The sequence below is a fragment of the Phalangium opilio genome, unplaced genomic scaffold (assembly GCF_054372755.1).
Source record: "Phalangium opilio isolate 3A_F unplaced genomic scaffold, DU_Popi_V2 ptg000042l_1, whole genome shotgun sequence".
Lineage (NCBI taxonomy): Eukaryota > Metazoa > Arthropoda > Arachnida > Opiliones > Phalangiidae > Phalangium > Phalangium opilio.
The window spans coordinates 9,915,477-9,939,020 of NW_028324166.1; the positions used below are offsets into that span (position 1 = coordinate 9,915,477).

Genomic DNA, 23,544 nt, shown 5'->3' on the forward strand with positions numbered 1-23,544 from the left:
AACTTAGGGATCAAGTGTAGAGATTTCAATAGAGTATTCGCAGTGCTATAGGCTTAGAATAGGTTAGGTTTGGTTTGGTTTTATACCCGAGATTTAAATTACCCACGCAAAGGCTTAACACTTTCAAATTTCGTGTCAAAGTTTTGAAGTGTTTTGAATTTCCAGTTTTTCTTAAATATTTAAATAAATGTAATTAATATTAATTATTTTCTTCGACAATTATTTAAGTTAGCGTGCGTTGCACCCTGTTAAGTCATGAAATTATTATTAATGGTATACATTAATTAATATTAAGGTTTGAATCAGAATGTATGCCGTCTGTCACCATTCCCAAAATATCTTAGTATATAAGACGTTCAGTTCCTAATATATTATAACTGTAGTATGACATCCTAATCTTTGCTTGCCTTATCAGCATACTCAGGATTTTGAAAATCACAATGAACTTTGGTCTTGATTGAAGTCCGATAAGGCTTAACATTTTCAAATTTCCCGCCCAAATAAAAACAAAATGGCGCCGAGAAGAAACGATGACGTCAGAGCCCAAATAAAAACAAAATGGCGCCGAGAAGAAAATACCACCGAGAAGAAAAAAATGGCGCCGAGAATGACGTCAGAGAAAAACAAGATGGCGCCGAGAAAAAAAATACCACAGAGAAAAAAATGGCGTCGATACCATCGTGATACCGTTGATACCATCGATACCATTGAATACCATCGATACCATTGAATACCAAGTGAATTTGAACTCTCATTTTCTACCTACTTGGTTCTCTCCGAAATGTATGGCGCACCATAGAAATGCGCCACATCAACCAAACTTTCGTGCAGACTTAAGTTGAAACTGACACCACGAATCACTCACTAATCTAGATTGAATTCTCTCTTCACTTCCTGGCATTTGTGAACCATAGTGGAACAGAATGCCGCACCCGTAGCCATATCTTCACCCTAGGAATATTTGAAGTATCTTTCCACAATTGTTGACTTATACATTTGTGCAATATTAAAGGGTATAAGAATATGGCTCAATACATTGATTCTGTGGTGGACGTGCACTCAGAACATTACAATTAACATCACTGCCCCTTTACTGGAATGCCATTCGGTTATTTGGACGAGCTATGTTCAACTGTTCACCTTCTCTTTAAAATCATCCTAATGATTCAAAAACCCCCTATTTGGCAGTTGGAAATGGGAAGTGGCGAGTGTAAAAACAAGAGGGCCCAAGGGCTCGTAATAGTAGCCACATCGTACGAGTGAATCGCCCCTATATACCCTACCCTAATGAGTGTATAAATTTACTTATGCTGTAATTCTAATATTCCGGCGAATCGAAGAACAGATAGTTTTAGTGATAATCCCCTACAACATAGACTTATGCCGATGCGCACTTATCGCATCTTATCGATCTTATAAATTTCTAACAAGGACTTATGCCCAGAAACTTTTGAAAGAGAAAGTTTAGTTATAGTGATTACCCATTTTAGTGATTATCCCCTCGAATTACCTTTAGCAATGCTAAAATGATCAAACGCATAACGCTCATTTAACAATATGTTAGCTCTATCAAAACCCACATTTGAATTGACCGCAAACGTTCCAGTCAAACATAACATAGATGGCGATAGCTACCGAACGAGAACGAAACACATGAGAAGCGCGGTAGGAAACGAGGAAAATCGTTATCTATTTAATTAGCACATAAATTAAAAGGAAATAAATATAATAACCCCAAACATACAAATTCATATGTATCCGACCCCACAGATAAAAATTCAAAAGTATCCGACCCCACAGATTAAGAGGTACCCCACCCCACGTCACTCCGACATTTTAGAGATAAAAATAAATGATATAAAACTCGGGGTTTCTATCAAGTCTCTATGGCTACTACGATGTGGCTAAAAACGCTTAGTAAAAACTATATTGAAGCAACAATATAAGATGTTGAAACAAGACGTCGCAAGAGAGAAAGTTTTTAATTGCGGCGACTGTACAACAGTTCGCCTAATGCGCTTTACCGAGGCAAACATTATCTTTTACTACCGATGTAGTTTCTGCGAATGGTTTCTTTAATCATATCGTTTATTAGATTGAGCTGATGAAGTTGAAGGACAACAGAATGAAAATGATGAGCGAAATCTTGAACGGAATCCGCGTCTTGAAGTTCTACGCTTGGGAGAGATCATTCCAGAGAATCGTTCTTGAAATCAGGAAAAAAGAATTGGCGCTAATGAAGAAACAAGCTCTATTCCAAGGAATAAATAGTTTTATAACTCCTCTCATCCCGGTTTTGGTACGAACCTAAAACTTTTACAAGAAGTGGATTATTATTATCGATAATATGGAAACATAGAGATTCAGCTCCGTGTAAGTTTCTTCTCCTAGCGTACTCACTGGGCTCAAAAAGGGAGACGGCCCTGAAATCTCTATGCTTTCTCCAGACTCAACACAGGCCATAACGCCACATTGCAACGATGTTAGCACATTTAGAACGCAGGTTGAAGCTGGTTTTACTGTTGTTCTCTGTTAAACTATTCATTTTCAGGCCTTGCATACTCTTTTACCTCCATATTGATTTTAGGCTTTTTTAGATATAGTTTCTTAATATTCAGATTACTTCACCGTGTTTCGCCATGTACGTATTAATTGACGACGACAACGTTCTCACATCGAGGAAAGCTTTCGTCTCCTGGCAGTTGGTTCGATTATTAGCGATGTCAATGCAGACGTTCGCGGATGTAATAAATACCCTAGTTTTGGTAAGAACGGTGGCAGGGAAGGTTAAAGATAAATCTGGAATTTTCTTCTTCTACTAAATTTGTGGGTTGTTTCCCGAGGATCAAAGATTTGAAAGTCTGTTTACTTTTGGGAAATTTAAACTAATTGACCTTTTTTTGATACACATTATTGAATATTATCAAAAGAATATATGACATAGCGATACGTTTAGGTTTCCCACAATTGTGTGTGGTTGCCAGATTATTACCATAGAAAACTACACTGTTAAAAAATATTGTCCAAAATTGGATGTAAATGGATCCAAACGGCTGACTCTGAGACACTCAGTAGAGAGCTGCAGAGAACAAAATATCAGTGTCCGATCCGTTTCAATTCCGTAGCCATAAGATATTTTTTTCCTTTTTCCGTTCCATTTCCGAAACTCCTTCATTAGCTATTCCGTTTCCGTTCCGTTTCCACAAAATCGTTCATTAGCTTTTCCGTTTCCGTTCCGTTTCCATAAAAATCTTTCATTAGCTTTTCCGTTTCCGTTCCGTTTCCATAAAATCGTTCATTAGCTTTTCCGTTTCCGTTCCGTTTCCATAAAATCGTTCATTAGCTTTTCCGTTTCCGTTCCGTTTCCACAACTTCTTCATTAGCTCTTCCGTTTCCGTTCTGTTTCCGTTTTAATCCGGCGGAACGGAACGGACTCCGCGGAAAACGGAAAAAATTCCTTTCGGTGCAGCTCACTAGAGAACTACAGAGAACAAAAGATCTGTGTCCGATCCTATTCAATTCCTTAACCGTGTATAAAAAATGTGCGTGAGGAAATTTCTTTTCACGCTATAGGATAGGCAACTCCCTATCTCGAAGGACAGCTAATTCTGTGCAAATGCTGTTACAAGATCGGTTATCAGCACGCGCATTGCTAGGTCTCTATGTAACCTAGCTTTTTGCGTGCAGACAAGAGACGAAAAACCTCAGGCCTTAGATTCAAATACGTGCAGTAGGCTGTAGGCAATTTCACACGCATCGGAAACTAAGGCCTTGAGGTCCTTACACTCGCGCTAAAAAAACTCGCGGATACATTAAATCCTAAAGTTTTTCGTCTCGTGACATCACATACAAAGTTAGGTTACATAGAGACCTAGCTTTGCGCTTGCTGAAAACCGATGCTGTAATTGAGTATATACAGAATAAGCTGTCGTTCGAGATAGGGAGTTGCCTATCCTATAGAGTAAAAACTCCTCACGGGTATTCTTTATCCATGCCTTAACCATAACACATTTTTTTTTCTGTTTCGGTTCCGTTTTCATAAAATCGTTCATTAGCTCTTCCGTTTCCGTTCCGTTTCCACAAATCCTTCATTAGCTCTTCCGTTTCTGATCCGTTTCCACAAAATCGTTCATTAGCTTTTCCGCTTCCGTTCCGTTTCCATAAAATCGTTCATTAGCTTTTCCGTTTCCTTTCCGTTTCCACAACTCCTTCATAAGCTCTTCCGTTTCCGATCCGTTTCCGTTATATAGATCTTTCTTTCTGCCGATTCCGTTTTAAGCCGGCGGAACGGAACGGACTCCGCGGAAAACGGAAAAAATTCCGTTCTGTGCAGCTCTCTATGAGACAGCACAGTTTTTCGTCTATTTTTGGATAACGTAATTTGTGTCCAAAAAGGGACGGTCTAATGATAAGCCAGAATTGGAGTCTCATCCAAAATTGGATCCTAAATCATCTATTAAGGGATCAATTACAACCCAGAAATGGTCAGGATGTTATCCAATTTTTACGCAAGTGGGCAAAAATGGACTAGTATCAAGCCACTATTGGACTAATATCAAGCCAATATTGGACTAGTATCAAGCCACTATTGGACTAATATCAAGCCAATATTGGACTAATATCAAGCCATTATTGGACTTATATCGAGCCAATATTGGACTAATATCGAGCTCATATTGGACTAATATCGAGCCCATATTGGACTAATATCGAGCCCATATTGGACTAAAATCGAGCTCATATTGGACTAATATCGAGCCCATATTGGACTAATATCGAGCCCATATTGGACTAATATCGAGCCCATATTGGACTAATATCGAGCCCATATTGGACTAATATCGAGCCCATATTGGACTAATATCGAGCTCATATTGGACTTATATCGAGCCCATATTGGACTAATATCGAGCTCATATTGGACTTATATCGAGCTCATATTGGACTAATATCGAGCCCATATTGGACTAATATCGAGCCCATATTGGACTAATATCGAGCCCATATTGGACTAATATCGAGCCCATATTGGTGTAATACCTAACCTACATTGGACAAATGTCGAACAATATTGGGCTCATATGAAGCCGATATGGATGTTAGATTCTTTACTATGCTATGGAGAGGTTCTGTTCTCGACATATCCATCTTTCTGAATGTGTGTGTTTGTGCCTGTCTGTCTGTTGTTACACCCCACGGGATTGCTTTCGTAGTTTCCTAATCTGAACAAAAGTGTTCTCAATTTCCGGACCGTATTCACAGTTAACGGAATTGTGGAATATTGGATAACTGTACAACCGCAGATACACTGACCACTATTCTCTTTTCTGTCATACCCAATCTAACTACACCATTTTCTGATCTTTTAGACACTCGCGAAAGAGGCATATTCTAGGAGTCAAACGTCAATAATAGCTAGGTTCTAATGATAATAGGGAAAACCTCTCTTAAAACGATACAACTAAAAGTATGATAAGTAACTCTCGATAAAAATAAATAATATCAAATAGTTTTAATAAAATATTTGTGAAAAACCTATCTTAACCAAAACAGCTATAGTCTACGTTTATATAGGACGAGTAAGGAAGATTGGGTCACTGGATAAATTTCAAATTTTATATAAAGCGAGTAATTAAGACATGAAGTTCTTTCCAAAGTTAATGTATGACGAGTAATGATATCGTTAGTAAAAAAAAACAGAATAAAGAAGTCGTTTTGAGGTAAATGACCAAAAGATGTTTCTAGCGTGACTAACTGAAATATTGTAGGGGGAGTTAATTTTTACCTCTCTGGGGAGAGGCTTTGAATCTACGTGTCTGTGTTTTGTTTTAACTTCTGCAATTGCTTATCAATAAAGAGAATTGATTGATGAGAAATAGGTAAATATTTATGTAGGTGATCCTCAAATATCATTTCGCTCCCCATTTTTACCTTAACCTTTTTATATACCTTAACCCCTCTTTGTTCGAGTCTAGGGTGTTTATGTTGAGATATGGATGGGTTTCGCACCAAGAATTGGAGGCATGCATTTTTGGATTAAAGCTACCATTTTTGGACCCTTACATCACTTCCCATCCAAATTTGGATAGTTTTAGCACCAAGAATCGAAAGCATCCATTTTTGGACCCTTTCATCACTTGCCATCCAAATTTGGATTACTTTGTGCAAATTTTGACAGTCATTGGATTCATTTTTCTAACAGTGTATGCAAATACGCCCAAAATACAAAAAAAGTACTTACAGTAAATAGGCCTAGGCGTAGCTCTCAAGATTGAATACAATTTTCTCGACTCAAAGTATGAAGCTTGAAAAGGGAGTAGGAACTTGGGGACGCGGGTACGACCTATCACAATGAACTAGCACCCTTTCGTCTGCTGGATCGAGACTTACTATATACTTTTGATATTGCGCATCATTCGATTGTCATCGCGCTACTGTAAAAGAAAGTTTCGAATTTTTAGTTGGGCTTCAATAAATAACGGCAAATAATTTCATGTTTTAATACAAATCATTTTCCCACCAAAGAAATATTGTTTTTTTGACAGGATTGTCCCGTTGACCTTCCCTTTAGTTAAAACGTCTCAAATTCACACAAATTCCACAAAAAAGTTCTTTACAGACACACGTCTCGGTAAAAAGAATTGCTAACCTGTTGAGTCGTGGGGAAACAAAACATTGCGTGGAGAAGATGTCCATCGACCCCAAATACGGTATGTCAATTAATTATGGAATTTAAAAAACGAGATGGATCGCTTATTGTTTTCGGCAGCTTGTCCTACACAAGCAGACAAATATAAGTTCAAGATAATTGTGGTTAAAAGGTAGGAACTTGAGCGAGTAGAAAGATACCTATTGAAGGACCATTGGTATAGAAACAACATATCCTACTATAATCATCAGGTTAAATGCCATAGTAGGTTTATTTCGCTGATCAAAAGGAATTCTGGCTTAAGACAATAATCAAATATAGAAGGAAACCCCACTGATACTCCTTCTTCTTTGTAAAACAAGCCAATCAACATGTCGTTCTTAAAAGGGAAAGCCTGAAGTCGCTTTAAGATTGTTTGAAGATATTTTTGAACTCACAATTGGTCAATTTTTGCCAATGTAAACATCAGTTTATTTCTGTAAAAATTTCAGATATTGAGATTGAGATGGGAACGTTTCATTGGAATCTGGAAGATCCGTCAGCGGCGTCTCTTCAGGACATAAATTTGAAGGTGTCCCGCGGTTCGTTGGTGGCCGTGGTGGGTCCTGTGGGTTGTGGCAAGTCTTCCCTCTTGTCCGCTCTGGTATCCGAGATGCAGAAAGTGAAGGGGGAGGTGAGAGTAGCTGGGAGAGTGGGATACGTCACTCAACATCCCTGGATCCAGAACGCATCACTCCGACAGAATATACTCTTTGTCGACGACATGGACCAGGAAAGATACGACAGTGTCATACGCGCATGCGCCCTACAACCGGACCTTGAACAACTACCCGCTGACGACGAAACGGAGATCGGAGAAAGAGTATGTATTATTGATACCATCAAGATGACCCAAGGTCTACGCCATTACAGTACCCACATCGTTCTCTACTTAATTAGATTATCTAACGAGAAATGAAAATTCCACAAGTATATACTTTCCCCGTTCAAAATTAGCTTTTCCTCATTTAGTTTGGCCATATTCCGCTTGAATTCTTCGGAAAGGAATTGGATTTCCATAAAATTTCTAGTTCTCATCCTACTTCTGTTTTAATTCATAGTTCCATAGGTGGCTGCTTTCGTTAGTAATGTGGTCGTTTACTAATTTTCTATGATAGGGTATCAACTTGAGTGGTGGTCAGAAACAAAGGGTCAACGTGACCAGAGCAATTTATCGCGATGACGACGTTTATCTCTTCGATGACCCGTTGGGGGCGGTTGATTCGCACGTAGCCAAACATCTTTTCAACGAAGTCATCGGACCAAAGGGATTACTTCGAATGAAAGTAAATAACGATACACTTATATTTTCTATGAAAACGCTAAGCGATCATCAATGAAAGGTAGACATGTCGTTTCGTTTAAATTTCGGTAGTACTTGAATATATGGGCCCGGAAAGTGATCAGTTTCTCACTGTGAAATAAATTTCAGGTGTCATACAATGTCTGACAATTGTAACAAGCAAATTTAAGTATAAGCCTACTTTACTTTTTACATCAAAATATCCCTATGGCTGGTTTTCCCCCTAATCTACCTGGCTGGTTGAAACCCTCGCGCGCAAACCGCGATACTCGGGGATTTTAAGAAAAACCCCGAGTGAACTCGTTCAGTGGTCCTTTGGGACACACGTGACCTCAGGCGTGAAACAATTTTCGACACATGACGAGAAGAAAAAAATTATAAAGAACAGAGTTGGAAAGGAGAGCAAAGGAGAAGGTGGTCAAGCACTCTTACTCTGGAGGAACCGCGGAAATCTAAATTTAAATGTGCGGTCAAAAACTATTCCCCGCGTCTCCAACAAACTTGAGGACTTCCAAACTAATCTTCCTCGAAAGAAGGACATATGTGAAGCAACGAACTTAATCATCCTCAAAAGAATCTCAAAGGAAAGAAGAACAATGCTAGCACGCGTGTCGCGTAAACCGTGAGTCCCAAAAGTTAAATTTTTATAAGGGTTAACCAGCCAGAAACTATTATGTTATTATTATTTTAAACTCATCTTTCTAAAATCCATTTTAAATAAACAACACTAATTTATCTATTAACAAGGGTCGAACCTGGTCTCATTAGTTTTTAATTTTAATTTAATCAATAGCTTTTTAAGCACAATGCGAACATACTAACTTCATTAATTAATATAACCTTACCCTAGACAACTTAATTATCATCTTTAATTAAAACCCTTTAGTTTTAATTTCAGTATCAAGTAGTTAACTAAGAAGTAAAGAAAATATGTTCCATTTTGGGGGTCCTTGTCCGGTATCACAAAAAAGACTCTCCCAGAGATAAAATTAGTGTTAATTTTAATTATGGCCCATTTTTGATCAACTATGATCGGTTAAAATTTTTATTGTTCATTGTGGAAAATTTCCATGAAACTGAAATCTCAAGGTTACCATTGTAACCAAAATTTTAATATGAAATTAGTTTAAGTTAGAAATTTAAATTTCTCTCTCGATTAGCTACTGTAACACCTTGAATTTATGTGGTTACGTATTTCCTTTGGGTAAGGGTACGGCGGTGATTTTTCTAGCTTAATCGATGAGTTCTTTTGTTTTTCATGCCCAGAGGTCCTGGTTTCAAGAGTATAAATTTTGAGGGTCAAAGTTTAGCTTTTTGTTTGTCACTTATTTTTCACGTAAAAAGTTTTTTTTTCCTTTCTTTAAAAATCTTTTATTTGCGTGACAAATTTTATTTTTGAGGGAAATTCCATTCTGCGAGTTTTATTTTTAATCCCCTTTGTAAGGCCTATGCCTTTTCGTCCAGAACACGATATTTGCCAACCCCAGTATAGTAGGGAAACGAGTTGTAGCACGTGCTATAGATCGTGGAAAAATTTTGAGAGGGAAGAAAGAGTAAAGCGTCGTCACGGGAAAAATTATCTTGTCCCTGTTGTTAAGAGAAGCTTTAAGCTGAAATCTAAAATCCCAAAACTTCACGCCTTACAATGGCGTCAAATAATTTAACCCCTTCGAATAGTGTTATCAACCCCTTATCCCAAGCTAACCCTGTCTTACCTAGCTCTACCAGTTCTAGCCTTCAAGCAGGTTCGCAAACTCCCCCCACTTCAGGTGGTACTGCATGCAGTACCTCTTTGTTACATTTGGGAGTAAACACCCCTTTGCCCATTTCGACAATGCTGAATACTAGTAGCTTGCCCTTTAGTTCAAGCCAAAGTAGTTTGATAAATACGAGTGCGACCTTAACCGCTCCCACTACTATGGTATCTATGGTCAATAACCCCTTGTCAAGTAATCAGGTCACGCCACCTATGGCGAATTCCTCGAACACAACTTCGGTTAATGACCCAATGCTAGCAATTCAAGCCCAAATGCAAGCTTTAATGCAACATGTAGCTTTATTAACTAATCAAGTGGTTGCGATGCATCAATCTAATCAGTTGATATTACAAGCTCAAAATAATTTGCCCACACCACCTGTTATGACCTCAAACACACCTGTCTCAAGTACACCTGCAATCGCTATCTTACCGCCCACTCAAGGAATAGCAACTCCCGTAGTCTCTACAATTAGTACAGCTCCCTCGGTTAATGTTAATCCACTTTCACAATCAGTATTAGCGCCAATTAATCCTAATGTTGCAAATCCACTTATTCCTTTGTTACTAAGTAGTGCAAGTAGTGTTTTGGCGGGAAATCAAAATTTTGGTTTTAATCCGCAACTGAATTTAAACCCAACTCTCCCTGGCTCCATTGTTAGTGCAGCCCATTTAATACCACCGATTCCTTCATTGGGTAGTACAACCCCATCACATAATCAAACGGGGCTTCCAAATTCTTGGGTTCCCGCAGTCCAGTTACCAAATTTTTCAGGGTCCACTACAGGGTTAGGTGTTAAAGATTTCCTAACAAAAGCCCGCCAAATTTTCGTTAGTAGGGATTGCCCCGAGGATATTTTTATTAAAAGGTGGATTCCTAATATGCTCACGGGGTCTGCGTTTGAATGGTTTGAAAGTCAGGGTGCGTTTAGTAATTTCGCCGATTTTTCTAACGCTGTTATAGCTGAATTTCAGCAAGAAACTGACGATGACCATATTTATGATCAAATTGATAGTCGTTATCAAAGATCTGGCGAAAATCCAGCAGTTTATGGTGAAGAAATTTTAGCCCTAATTAGAAAATTGTCTGAAGCCCCGTCCAATAAGGAACAAGTGCGCTTAGTACGCAGAGGCTTAGAACCAGAAACCAAAAAACTCTTATCCACGAACTCATATAACCGTGTTAGGGAATTAATTAGCGATGCGGTAAAGGTTTCCAACGCATCTCAGGAACTACGTCCCAGTTCATCCCAAGTTAAAAATTCTGCAAGTTCAAAGAGGGCTGACGTAATTTGCATGAACTGTGGTCAAACTGGACATTACCAGTTTCATTGTAAAGTCCCAGTTCAAAGTACGGTTCCCTCACAGAACCAACCAGCTTCTACCCTTAATGCAGAAGCAGCCCCCTTTGTTCCTACCTGTTATAAGTGTGGTAAAGAGGGGCACGTTAAACCAAAATGCCCTGAATGGAAGAAAAACAGGGAGCACGGAAACGTACAACCGGGAGGGCGAAACACGGGCGCCCCTACCGGACACAACCAATAGGTCCCGTAGTTAACTACGTATTGGGAGAAGACTTTGATCTTCCCCAATTAGCTTGGATTGCTCTTTGTTTCGGGGATAGAGTATGTGACGCTTTAGTTGACCCAGGCTCTTCTGTTATGATAGTTTTCGACTTAAATGTAAGTTTCAAACACTTGAGAACGTCATCGCCTGGGGATTAAATTGGCCATTAAGGCTCGATTAACGTCTACTGTATCCGCAGTAACAATCTTTTTAACACCGACCAGGGAGCAATCTAACAAAATTTACTTCATTGAAATTTAATTTTTTCCGTAATTTAAAATCTTACTCAGAGCGAGATGCCGATAAGATTCAGGTACCACAGTCTGTCGAGAGTTATTCCGAGACTAATGTAATAGGTGAGGTGATATCACCAACCCCTGTCGTGCGTGATGCCGACTTCAAACCCGATAGTGCGTTAGCGTAGTTAGTAATGAGGTCCTCATTACTAACTACGCTAACGCACTATCGGGTTTGAGGAGCAATCAGATTAGTGATATTAACCACAATGAACAATTGCCCCCTAATGTACGTTGCCTTCGGCCACGTGACCCGATTACCGTTAGGGTTAAATGTTAAAAATTTTGTTTTGAAAGAATATCTTTCTCTGGGAGAGGGTCTCTCACGGACCTTTAGTGGTCGATATCTGACCATCGTGTCATGATACTTTAATTGCGCAATGTAAATATATGTTAGGATAAAATTTTCTTAAATCACTAGTTTTTGTAAATATGTGTTAATTTTAAAATTTTCTTAAATCACTAGTTTTTTTTTGTTGTAATTGTTAGTTAAATTTAATTGCTCTTGCATGCTTAGTTTTAGTGTTAGCCTAGAATTATTGTTTTAAAACTTTTCATTACGATTCACCACTAAAGTAATTTTTTTTTCATGGTGATCTCCTATAATTCAATTTTTTTGTTTGTTTATTTTTAACCACAAACGTAATTGTCTCTATTTGTGGTCATTATGTATCTTACCTTGTTAATCCCCTTAACGTAATGATTTTATTTTTTATTTGTTATTTGTTCTGATTTGAATTAGTTCTAACGTGTTTTCCAATGAGCCAGAGGCCTAGCTAACCTTAGTGTTTTATTGTATAACTCTTGTTAACGTAGTTCGAATGTCGATATGAAATCGTATCACTTTACATTTTTTTTTGTATCATTTTTTTTTTCTCAAAGTGTTGTTAATTGTTTTCAGTTTCACTCAAATGTTGTTTACCAATAGTGTTGTTGAGCGGGGACGCTCAAACTTAAGTCGGGAGGAGTGTAATTAGCAAATTCAAGTATAAGCCTACTTTACTTTTTACATCAAAATATCCCTATGGCTGGTTTTCCCCCTAATCTACCTGGCTGGTTGAAACCCTCGCGCGCAAACCGCGATACTCGGGGATTTTAAGAAAAACCCCGAGTGAACTCGTTCAGTGGTCCTTTGGGACACACGTGACCTCAGGCGTGAAACAATTTTCGACACATGACGAGAAGAAAAAAATTATAAAGAACAGAGTTGGAAAGGAGAGCAAAGGAGAAGGTGGTCAAGCACTCTTACTCTGGAGGAACCGCGGAAATCTAAATTTAAATGTGCGGTCAAAAACTATTCCACGCGTCTCCAACTAAATCTACACTTAAATGTGCGGTCAAAAACTATTCCCCGCGTCTCCAACAAACTTGAGGACTTCCAAACTAATCTTCCTCGAAAGAAGGACATATGTGAAGCAACGAACTTAATCATCCTCAAAAGAATCTCAAAGGAAAGAAGAACAATGCTAGCACGCGTGTCGCGTAAACCGTGAGTCCCAAAAGTTAAATTCTGAGAGAGCGGTAGCTCTCTTAGATAAGACTTCATACTGCTCTTAATGTATAAGGAGGGTTTTTGTTTGGATGTAGTTTTTTTTGTATTGCATGAACTGTTTTGAAAAAATTCCACAGAACTACAATTCCGGCCCTCAATATGTGGTTAAAATTTCAAAAAGATCCATTAATTAGTTAATTTTATAAAAAATAAAGTTGCTAAGGGTGGTTTTCATTTCCATAAAATTAATCACACCTTTTGATGCAAAACAGAAATTTTTCCCATAGAAATAACATGGGAAATTTTTCGAAAAATACAAATCGGTTATTCGTGATTTAGAAAAACTATACGTTGGTTAGTTTTGGGAACGGTCTTAAATGAAACTTTACACTATAATCTAGGATCATTTTTCTTGTTATTAAGAAAAATTAATTTTAAGTATGTTTAACTTAAATTTTAAAAACTACCCCAATCAGCGATATTTTAGCATTTATACACTGTTTTATTAGGAAATATCAGCGAGACCAATGTTGGCCTTTTTTAACGTATAGTTGCCTCATAATAATCCGATTGTTTCTTCTTAATGCCTTTTGGTTGGAATGGCCTATCGATAGTGAGATAAGACGGCTTTAATATTGCTGCAGTGACGTTGACGCGGCCGCTACAGCGACGCCTTCAAAACACACGGGTCTAAATTGTCGCTTTTCCCTGCTAATTATTCTGGATTACCAATAAAAGATAATTAAACTAGACTCCCAATTAAAGATAAATAAACTAGATTACGAATTTAATTAGTTAAAGTAGTTTACCAATTAAACGTTCTTAAAATAAATTATCAATTAGAGGTAATTAAACTAGACTACCAATTAGAGGTTATTAAACTAGATTACGAATTAAGGGTAAAAATTAAATTACCAATTAAGGGTAATTAATCTAGATTACCAATTAAGGGTAATTAATCTAGATTACCAAATAAGTGTAATTAATCTAGATTACCAAATAAGTGCAATTAATCTAGATTACCAATTAAGGGTAATTAAACCAGATTACCGACGATTGGTAATTAAGCTAGATTACCGACGGCTGGTAATTAAGCTAGATTACCGACGGCTGGTAATTAAGCTACATTACCGACGACTGGTAATTAAGCTACATTACCGACGACTGGTAATTAAGCTACATTACCGACGACTGGTAATTAAGCTACATTACCGACGACTGGTAATTAAGCTACATCACCGACGACTGGTAATTAAGCTACATTACCGACGATTGGTAATTAAGCTAGATTACCGACGACTGGTAATTAAGCTACATTACCGACGATTGGTAATTAAGCTAGATTACCGACGACTGGTAATTAAGCTAGATTACCGACGACTGGTAATTAAGCTAGATTACCGACGACTGGTAATTAAGCTAGATTACCGACGACTGGTAATTAAGCTAGATTACCGACGACTGGCAATTAAGCTAGATTACCGACGACTGGTAATTAAGCTAGATTACCGACGACTGGTAATTAAGCTAGATTACCGACGACTGGTAATTAAGCTAGATTACCGACGACTGGTAATTAAGCTAGATCACCGACGACTGGTAATTAAGCTAGATTACCGACGACTGGTAATTAAGCTAGATTACCGACGACTGGTAATTAAGCTAGATTACCGACGACTGGTAATTAAGCTAGATTACCGACGACTGGTAATTAAGCTAGATTACCGACGACTGGTAATTAAGCTAGATTACCGACGACTGGTAATTAAGCTAGATTACCGACGACTGGTAATTAAGCTAGATTACCGACGACTGGTAATTAAGCTACATTACCGACGACTGGTAATTAAGCTAGATTACCGACGACTGGTAATTAAGCTACATTACCGACGACCGGTAATTAAGCTAGATTACCGACGACCGGTAATTATGCTAGATTACTGACGACCGGTTATTAAGCTAGATTACCGACGACCGGTAATTAAGCTAGATTACCGACGACCGGTAATTAAGCTAGATTACCGACGACCGGTAATTAAGCTAGATTACCGACGACCGGTAATTAAGCTAGATTACCGACGACCGGTAGTTAAGCTAGATTACCGACGACCGGTAATTAAGCTAGACTACCGACGACCGGTAATTAAACTAGACTACCGACGACCGGTAATTAAACTAGATTACCGACGACCGGTAATTAAGCTAGATTACCGACGACTGGTAATTAAGCCGCATTACCGACGACTGGTAATTAAGCCGCATTACCGACGACTGCTAATTAAGCCGCATTACCGACGACTGGTAATTTAGCCGCATTACCGACGACTGATAATTTTGTCGCATTACCGACGACTGGTAATTTAGTCGCATTACCGACGACTAGTAATTTAGCCGTATTACCGACGGCTGGTAATTAAGCTAGATTACCGATGGACGCGCAACGCCCTAAGACTTTTTCTCCCATATTTTGTAAACAATTTTAATTAATATGAAGACTGAAGTGACAGATATTAATAAAAACTGTCATTGTAGACAAAGGCTGGAAAGTGTAAAAGATAAGGTTTGAAAATGAACTGCCTGAAGTAACAGATATTAAAATTTTCACTTTTGAAGACATCATTATAAAACATCAATTATTTTAAAAAATTCTTATCTTACTTTTTTTCACCAAAATATTTTTCAGCAATATTTACCCAAGTATTTTGTCCTCAATAGTAGTTGTCTTCTAGAAGGGTTTAAGGGATACTAGCTTGGTACTGGTTTTACTTTCAACTAACATTTGATTCTAGGAGATTCAAATGCTTGGATATCTTAAAAGATTTCTCTTGAAGAGTTTAAATTTTTATATTTTAAAATTGAAAATATTGCAAAGCGGAAAATAATATAGGACTTTTTATTGTGATTTAGTTATTAGTGACGAAAAGATCTGTAGATTGATCGTGATCTTTCACAGCAACACAGCACGTTAATATTTAATAATACTTTGAAAGCTTTACAATTTAAGAATAAGTTTTGTAAAGCTTTAATTTTATAAGCTCTCAACGATTTTCTCTCGTTATAGGGTCGAATTTTGTACCTAATTTTAAATTTTTGATAAAAAATAAAATGTAAAGCCGTAGTATTTTTAAAATAACGCGCATGTTCCTTTTTAAAATACTTTCCCGAAGTAATTTTGGTGAAAAAAAGTAGGATAAGAATTTTTTAAAATAATTGATGTTTTATAATGATGTCTTCAAAAGTGAAAATTTTAATATCTGTTACTTCAGGCAGTTCATTTTCAAACCTTATCTTTTACACTTTCCAGTCTTTGTCTACAATGACAGTTTTTATTAATTTTTATAAGGGTTAACCAGCCAGAAACTATTATGTTATTATTATTTTAAACTCATCTTTCTAAAATCCATTTTAAATAAACAACACTAATTTATCTATTAACAAGGGTCGAACCTGGTCTCATTAGTTTTTAATTTTAATTTAATCAATAGCTTTTTAAGCACAATGCGAACATACTAACTTCATTAATTAATATAACCTTACCCTAGACAACTTAATTATCATCTTTAATTAAAACCCTTTAGTTTTAATTTCAGTATCAAGTAGTTAACTAAGAAGTAAAGAAAATATGTTCCACAATATTTAATTAAGCTACTCAAATTTTGGTATAATTACGTCCATTTTCAATAATAGCAGCTCGAAAAGCATTATGAGATCCCAACTAGGCCAAAAAGCTGGTCACCAAATAGCTTTGGTCCCATTGAACCGAATTCCCATTCGACAGAAGGAAGTTTTTTTTTGGGGTCCCATTCGACCGAACGTAGCCAAAGGTGCGATTTTATTATAGTCCCATTGGACCGAAATTCTATTGAACTGGAAGAAGACATACTGTGTGGTTTTGCATTAAATATATTTTTAATTTCCCAACTTATTATTGTTAAAATAAATGTGAGTTGAAAATGTATTACTGCACTTATTTTAACTACGTTTTAATTACGGCGAACCTCACCTACCCTAACCTAACCTAACCTAAACAAACGTAACCTAACCTAACCCAACCCAACCTTGTTTGGAGGTAAAAAGATTATTTATATGAGTATTAAAAGCCCGCCTCTTACCACGAAAAGTTTATTAGCAATAATAGAAATATTTTGGAAAAGGTGGCAGCTAATTAATAGGAGAATATTTTGGAAAAGGTGGCAGCTAATTAATAGGAAAATCTTTTGGAAAAGGTGGCAGCTAATTAATAGGGGAATATTTTAGAAAAGGTGGTAGCTAATTAAAAGGAGAATATTTTGGAAAATGTGGCAGCTAATTAGTAGGAGAATGTTTTGGAAAAGGTTGCAGCTAATTAATAGAGAATATTTTGGAAAAGGTGGCAGCTAATTAATAGGAGAATGTTTTGGAAAAGGTGGTAGCTAATTAAAAGGAGAGTATTTTGGAAAAGGTGGTAGCTAATTAAAAGGAGAATATTTTGGAAAAGGTGGTAGCTAGTTAAAAGGAGAATATTTTGGAAAATGTGGTAGCTAATTAGTAGGAGAATGTTTTGGAAAAGGTTGCAGCTCATTAATAGGAGAATATTTTGGAAAAGGTGGCAGCTAATTAATAGGAAAATCTTTTGGAAAAGGTGGCAGCTAATTAATAGGAGAATGTTTTGGAAAAGGTGGTAGCTATTTAAAGGGAAAATATTTTGGAAAAGGTGGTAGCTAATTAAAAGGAGCATATTTTGGAAAAGGTGTCAACGAATTATTGAAACCGAACCAAACCAAACCTAACCTAACCTAACCTAACCTGACCTGACCTGACCTGACCTAACCTAACCTAACCTAACCTAACCTAACCTGACCTGACCTGACCTAACCTAACCTAACCTAACCTAACCTAACCCACCCGAAACCAAAATATTAAAATTTTAATTTAAAATTTAAAGACATTGATGGAACTACCATTAAGACTGTACTTCATTTTAAGCACAATTTGTTTATTAATTCTATATATCCCTTGCCTTGAAAGGAATGAAAGTGAGCGTTTTAATAAGTATCACGAAAGATTTACTTTTAATATTATTAACTTACCTTTCGGAGATTCGAACCAACAACCTTTCGGAGATTCGAACCAACAACCTATCGCTTCGCAGTCCAACATCGTATCCACTACACCACCGAATCGCTGACGGCTACTGTGTTTCAAGTTATATTCATGTATTTTTTAGGGGCATATTCGGACGATTGGGATTTCGGTCCATCGGGAATATAGCCATTGGGCTGGAAATCTAAAATCATTGCGGGATATTCGGTCGAATGGGATTTCGGTCCATTGGGAATTCGGTTGAAAGGAACGATACCACCAAATAAGCCTTCAAATTGATTCCGAAGTAGTTATGTCAAAAATAAATAGGGAAAGTGTCGGACTCTCTCCTTCGTCTGTGACATGCATTTGGAGGGGTGAATGCATACTGTTTCATCCCCCTCGCCTATTCACCATGTACCTAAGATAATTTGTGATATTGCGCGTGAAGAAATAGTGCGGTTTTATTTTACATTAGTTGCTTTTGACTGAGGCTAACCGTGGCCACAATTTAATTTGATGATGTACATGATTGTATTAATTTAGTTTGCTAATATTGATGTTATTTACTAATATTAAAACCATTTAGCTTAATGACAACCCAGGGCCTAAGTTTGAACGAAATTCTGAAGGATTTTACCCATGAGTGTTTTGAAATAAATGATGATTTGCGGCATTTTTAATTTATTTTCGGCGTGCTAACGTTTTAAACAAATTTTAACCTCGTTCAAACGCGAAAATAACACTAAAGAAAATAGAACAGAGCGCTGAGGTCCGAGGTTGTCGAGCGCGGAGGTTGTGACTCTTCCTTGAGATACGCCTATGCCAAATTCTCCCGTTTGGTGGCGTACGAGCGTTATTTTCGGGAAGAATGACATCATCAACTTCAAATTTGATTGGCTAAACACCTCTCGCGCGCTTGAGCGTCTCGAAATGCATGTCAAGCTAAGGCAAAGGCAGGAAAATATGGCAGTCCGACACTTTCCCCTATTTATTTTTGGTTATGTCACGTGGCGAAAAGGAACTATATCTCTTCCGAGAATCCTGAGTGGTGCGTTTGAAATTTAACTTATGCGCAGATACGAATTTCCCTATACGTTGGAGGGGGGGAGGGGTTACAAGTAATTTTTCTTTCTCGTCAACGTGCGACTAAGCCAAATGCCTTGTTTTTCGTGAAAGTTGGGAATTCACAATGCTGTAAGTGACTAGCAAATAAACCGTTTGGAGTCTTTCGCTTTGAAAGCTGCTTCTGTTTGGAACTTCTTTGCTCGCTCGGCAAATAGAACTTTAATCCCTTACAGACGAGAGTTTTGGTGACACACAACTTGAGCTTTATCCGAGAAGTGGACGAAATTTTCTTCATGAATAACGGACGAATCATCGAGAGGGGAACCTATGACGAAATCATGAGTCGTCAGGGAATTGCTAGAGATTATTTCAGTCAACACATGAGTGTCATGAGCGACCAGAATAAAAAAGAGCCGTCGTGAGTAATTTTGTGTCTACATCCAGTACGTAGGTGAAAAGAGAAAAAGGTTTAAGTTATAACAATTAACTGTACAAAATAACATCAAGAACGGATCCGTTCTTGATAGCATCAATTTGCCTGCACTATTTTTTGAGATAGCCTTTAAAGTTATTGAATTGTTTCATTCAAGTTGAACACGCCTCGCTAATTTATGAATTATGGTAACGCAATTTTTGTAGCACTTTAAATATCGAAGCTGAGAGATTTCATCTTGCATCCCAAGGAAAAGTCTCACATGAAGATGACGCAAAACTAATGACTAAAGAGATGCTCAAAGAAGGAAATGTATGTGCTCTTAAATATACTAGAAGAGTTTGGACGTTTCTTGGCTTCTTGAGAACACATTTTTCCTCGTGATAACGTTATTGCGCATTTGCAGATATCCGTATCACAATACATGCAATATTTTAAAGCCTACGGTACAACATGGTATGTTATTTTGGAAGCAATGATCACCAGTGCTGTAGCCCTTAATCTCGCGTCAGTGTACTGGCTGTCTCTGTGGTGCGCGGACTTCAAGGAAGATTTTCAAGCGAACCCAAACTTAAAGGCAACCCGTATAGCAGTCATTGTCGCTCTTGGTCTAAGCCAAGCCATTCAAACATTTTTGAACGTTATCATCAACGTCTTTCGCAGTCTACGAGCGGCAAACTGTTTGCATGAGAAAATGCTCGATAGCGTATTTCGCTCTCCCATGTCCTTCTTCGACACTACCCCCGTTGGAAGGATACTCAATCGTTTCTCCCAAGATATCGACGCACTCGACCAACAATTACCTGGAATGTTAAGAATAGCCAATGTCGGATTGATATTTTTTGTTGTTTACACCTTAGCAATTGCAATATATTTACCGTTATTTGTAATTCCCTGCATTGTTGTTGTCGTTGGATACCTTTTACTTCAGGTAGGAATTTGATTTCAGTTTCCTGCCATAAGTAATTATTCAGCATCACTCTCAACAGTTAATTTTCGTGGTTAGGCACGGAATTCGTATCGAGTGAGAGATAGCCACTTTTGATCCTTATATCTGGGTGTTGGTTGTATTGGAGCTCTTCAATTGAGGCTATGGAAAAATAGGAAAACATACCATTAAACATTAAAAATAGGAAATTATTGTTTTCGACATTTCCTAATGTTAGCAGGCATTTTGTAAAAAAATTTTGAAAATTATATTAAGCATAAAAATGTCCTACATGCGACGAGGAAGTGGGCTTAAAACAAATATAATTCCTTGAATAATTGAATCTCTTGAAGTGGTTTGGCACTGATGTATTTTATTGCAACATGTTGTTAACCGCGGAGTGCTCGCGCCCACTTCTGCAATGAATTACTTCAGAAAAAAAACGTATTTAAACTGAAGATTTTTCAATATCTTTGGCAGCGTTTCTTGATGTCGAGCAGTCGTCAGTTCAAGCGGATAACAAGCTTGAGAAATTCCTTCTTGTTTTCGCACGTGGGCGGGTCAGTGGCTGGCAGCACTGTCATCAGGGCGTGTGACGCCGGACCGAAATTCGAAGGACACTTCTTGAAACTGATCGACGAATGCACCGCCGCTAACTACATGATGAACATGGCGCAAAGGTAATATTGTATAATTGCGTCAATAAAGCCTGGTTTCAGTTGAGTCTTTTTCGCTTTGGGGCGTCAGCCATTTCTGCAACTAAACTACATTTTTCTTTTGGGTTGAAACCTTTATGTGGATTGTGGATGCAAAGCAATTCGGACATTCAGTAATATGCAATTTCTTTCCAGATGGCTGGCAGTACGAAACAATATCTTGAGCAATTTCTTGATGTTTTGCACCGCAATTTTTATAATTTTGAGTAAAGGGACTCTATCATCTGATTTTGTAGGATTGGTCATGGCTAATGCCGATAGGGTAAGCGCTACCAACGAAGACGAATCTATAGTAAATCAAAATCTCCGCTGATTATTCTTTTAACTCTTGGTACTTAATTAACAAAAAGTATCTCGAGATTAATATAGCGAGGCAAAGCAAAATGTCACAGTAATCTAGTTTTAGCTATAGTTTGACTTACATTAGGTTACGCTTTCAAGAAAGCGTTTAATTGTCATTGAATTACATGGTATTGACTAGCTTTTTCACCTCTGTGAGTGACGATGACGTCACGGAGAGGTATTACACTGCATGTGTAATGCCTCCTGGAAAGGGTGTAGAATATTTGGGAAACGGGCATGACCTACCTTGTTTCAATTTATGAACTTTTGGTGATAATCATTATCCTACTTTAAAGTCGTTGTCAGATCCTAGCTATGAAAGATATTATATTTTTTAATTTGTCTAATGATAATTTCCTTTGAATTAAAAAAATATTCAGGCTTTTCTGTCCCGTGGATCAATTATTCATTTTCTACAATTTAAGTACTAATTTAATACTATGATCTAACAGCTTGTGCAATACCTGAAAATGTTCATCTCTGGCTCTACGGGTTTGGAATCAAATGTCGTCTCCATAGAAAGAGTTGACGAATACTGTCGTTTGGAGTCCGAGGCCGAGTGGGAGAAAACAGAATGTCAACCACCAGCTGACTGGCCTCAACGAGGACAAATCATTTTCCAGGACTACAGCACCAGATACCGAGCAGGATTGGATTTGGTTTTGAAGGACATAGATGTCAGGATCGAAGCCGGAGAGAAGGTGGGCGTGGTTGGACGGACAGGCGCGGGAAAATCGTCGCTGACGCTTGCGCTTTTCCGTCTCATCGAGAGGGTGCGCGGTCAGATCGTCATAGACGGAGTGGAAGTCGAGGGATTGGGCTTGTCCGATTTGAGATCGCGGCTGACCATCATCCCCCAAGAGCCTGTTCTCTTTTCGGGCACGCTCAGACTCAACCTGGATCCCTTCGGTCAACAGGACGACCAGCGACTGTGGTCCGCCCTCGAACAATCGCACCTGAAGTCCTTCGTTGCTTCACTCGAGCAGGGACTGGATCACCCCGTGGCCGAAGGAGGGCAGAATCTTAGCGTCGGGCAGCGTCAGTTGGTCTGCTTGACTCGCGCCTTGTTGAGGAACACCAAGATCCTTATCTTGGACGAAGCGACGGCCTCGGTCGACATGGACACCGACGATCTCATTCAAGAGACCATCAAGAAGGAATTCGACAACTCTACCATGATCACCATCGCGCACAGAATAAACACCATCTTGGACTACGACAAGTCAGTTTACCTACCTATTAAACCGGCTTAAAATGACTGGCTAATTAGATATGACTTAACTCTTCATAGGGTGATGATTCTCGATCAAGGCCGAGTTATAGAATTCGACTCTCCAGATGCCCTCTTGAAGAATGAGCAGTCAATGTTCTACTATTTGGCCAAAGATTCCAAAATAAACTAGATGACTGTCTATGCCTTACGTTTACTATTGTCTACAGTTCATTACGATTCTAACGAACTACCTTCAGCATTTACTTTATTGCAAATTGACTAATGTTTATTAATTATTAATAAAATTATATAATTTTAGATTTGTTTCATACTCCCTTTAACGTAATGAAACTGCCCAAGAACGACTGACTTACTTAATACTCTCTTTAAGGTTATGAAGCCTTGGCCTTAAAAATTACTTCAATTTGCTTAATATATTAACCTTTCCAACATAATTCAATCGTAATTAAATTCCCAAAAGTCCCTGCTAATGCTGTGAAATTGAAATTCTCTAACCATTTCTTCAATCAACCTTAGCAGAGGTAAACGAAAATGTAAAGTAAAGTACAACAAAGCAGAGGTGTAAAGCGTTTGTCCCTTTCGCTTCTATGCGCGAACCCCTGGTGGATAGTACTTTATAATATCCACAATTTTAAGAAACTATTCCATTTTCCCTTTATCA

At 37.9% G+C, this 23,544-nt stretch overlaps 3 protein-coding genes across 3 annotated transcripts; all 3 read left to right on the forward strand.

The window, feature by feature from the left end:
- The first annotated feature begins 1,098 nt into the window (after positions 1 to 1,098).
- Positions 1,099 to 23,052, forward strand: LOC149679063 (ATP-binding cassette sub-family C member 1-like). Its single transcript, XM_089836965.1, has 13 exons — positions 1,099 to 1,236; positions 2,096 to 2,299; positions 2,619 to 2,765; positions 6,572 to 6,710; positions 7,141 to 7,511; positions 7,807 to 7,974; positions 19,464 to 19,648; positions 19,870 to 19,975; positions 20,070 to 20,594; positions 21,072 to 21,271; positions 21,443 to 21,569; positions 22,102 to 22,871; positions 22,941 to 23,052. Exons 1-13 carry the CDS (start codon positions 1,099 to 1,101, stop codon positions 23,050 to 23,052), a joined length of 3,192 nt encoding a protein of 1,063 aa, XP_089693091.1.
- Positions 9,623 to 11,993, forward strand: LOC149679064 (uncharacterized). The gene is made up of 2 exons (XM_089836870.1): positions 9,623 to 11,748; positions 11,790 to 11,993. The coding sequence occupies exon 1, from the start codon at positions 9,637 to 9,639 to the stop codon at positions 11,290 to 11,292; it is 1,656 nt and encodes a 551-aa protein (XP_089692996.1). The 5' UTR covers positions 9,623 to 9,636; the 3' UTR covers positions 11,293 to 11,748; positions 11,790 to 11,993.
- LOC149679065 (ATP-binding cassette sub-family C member 2-like) lies at positions 18,476 to 23,052 on the forward strand. The gene is made up of 9 exons (XM_089836967.1): positions 18,476 to 18,499; positions 19,342 to 19,359; positions 19,464 to 19,648; positions 19,870 to 19,975; positions 20,070 to 20,594; positions 21,072 to 21,271; positions 21,443 to 21,569; positions 22,102 to 22,871; positions 22,941 to 23,052. The coding sequence occupies exons 1-9, from the start codon at positions 18,476 to 18,478 to the stop codon at positions 23,050 to 23,052; spliced, it is 2,067 nt and encodes a 688-aa protein (XP_089693093.1).
- Positions 23,053 to 23,544: the final 492 nt, after the last annotated feature.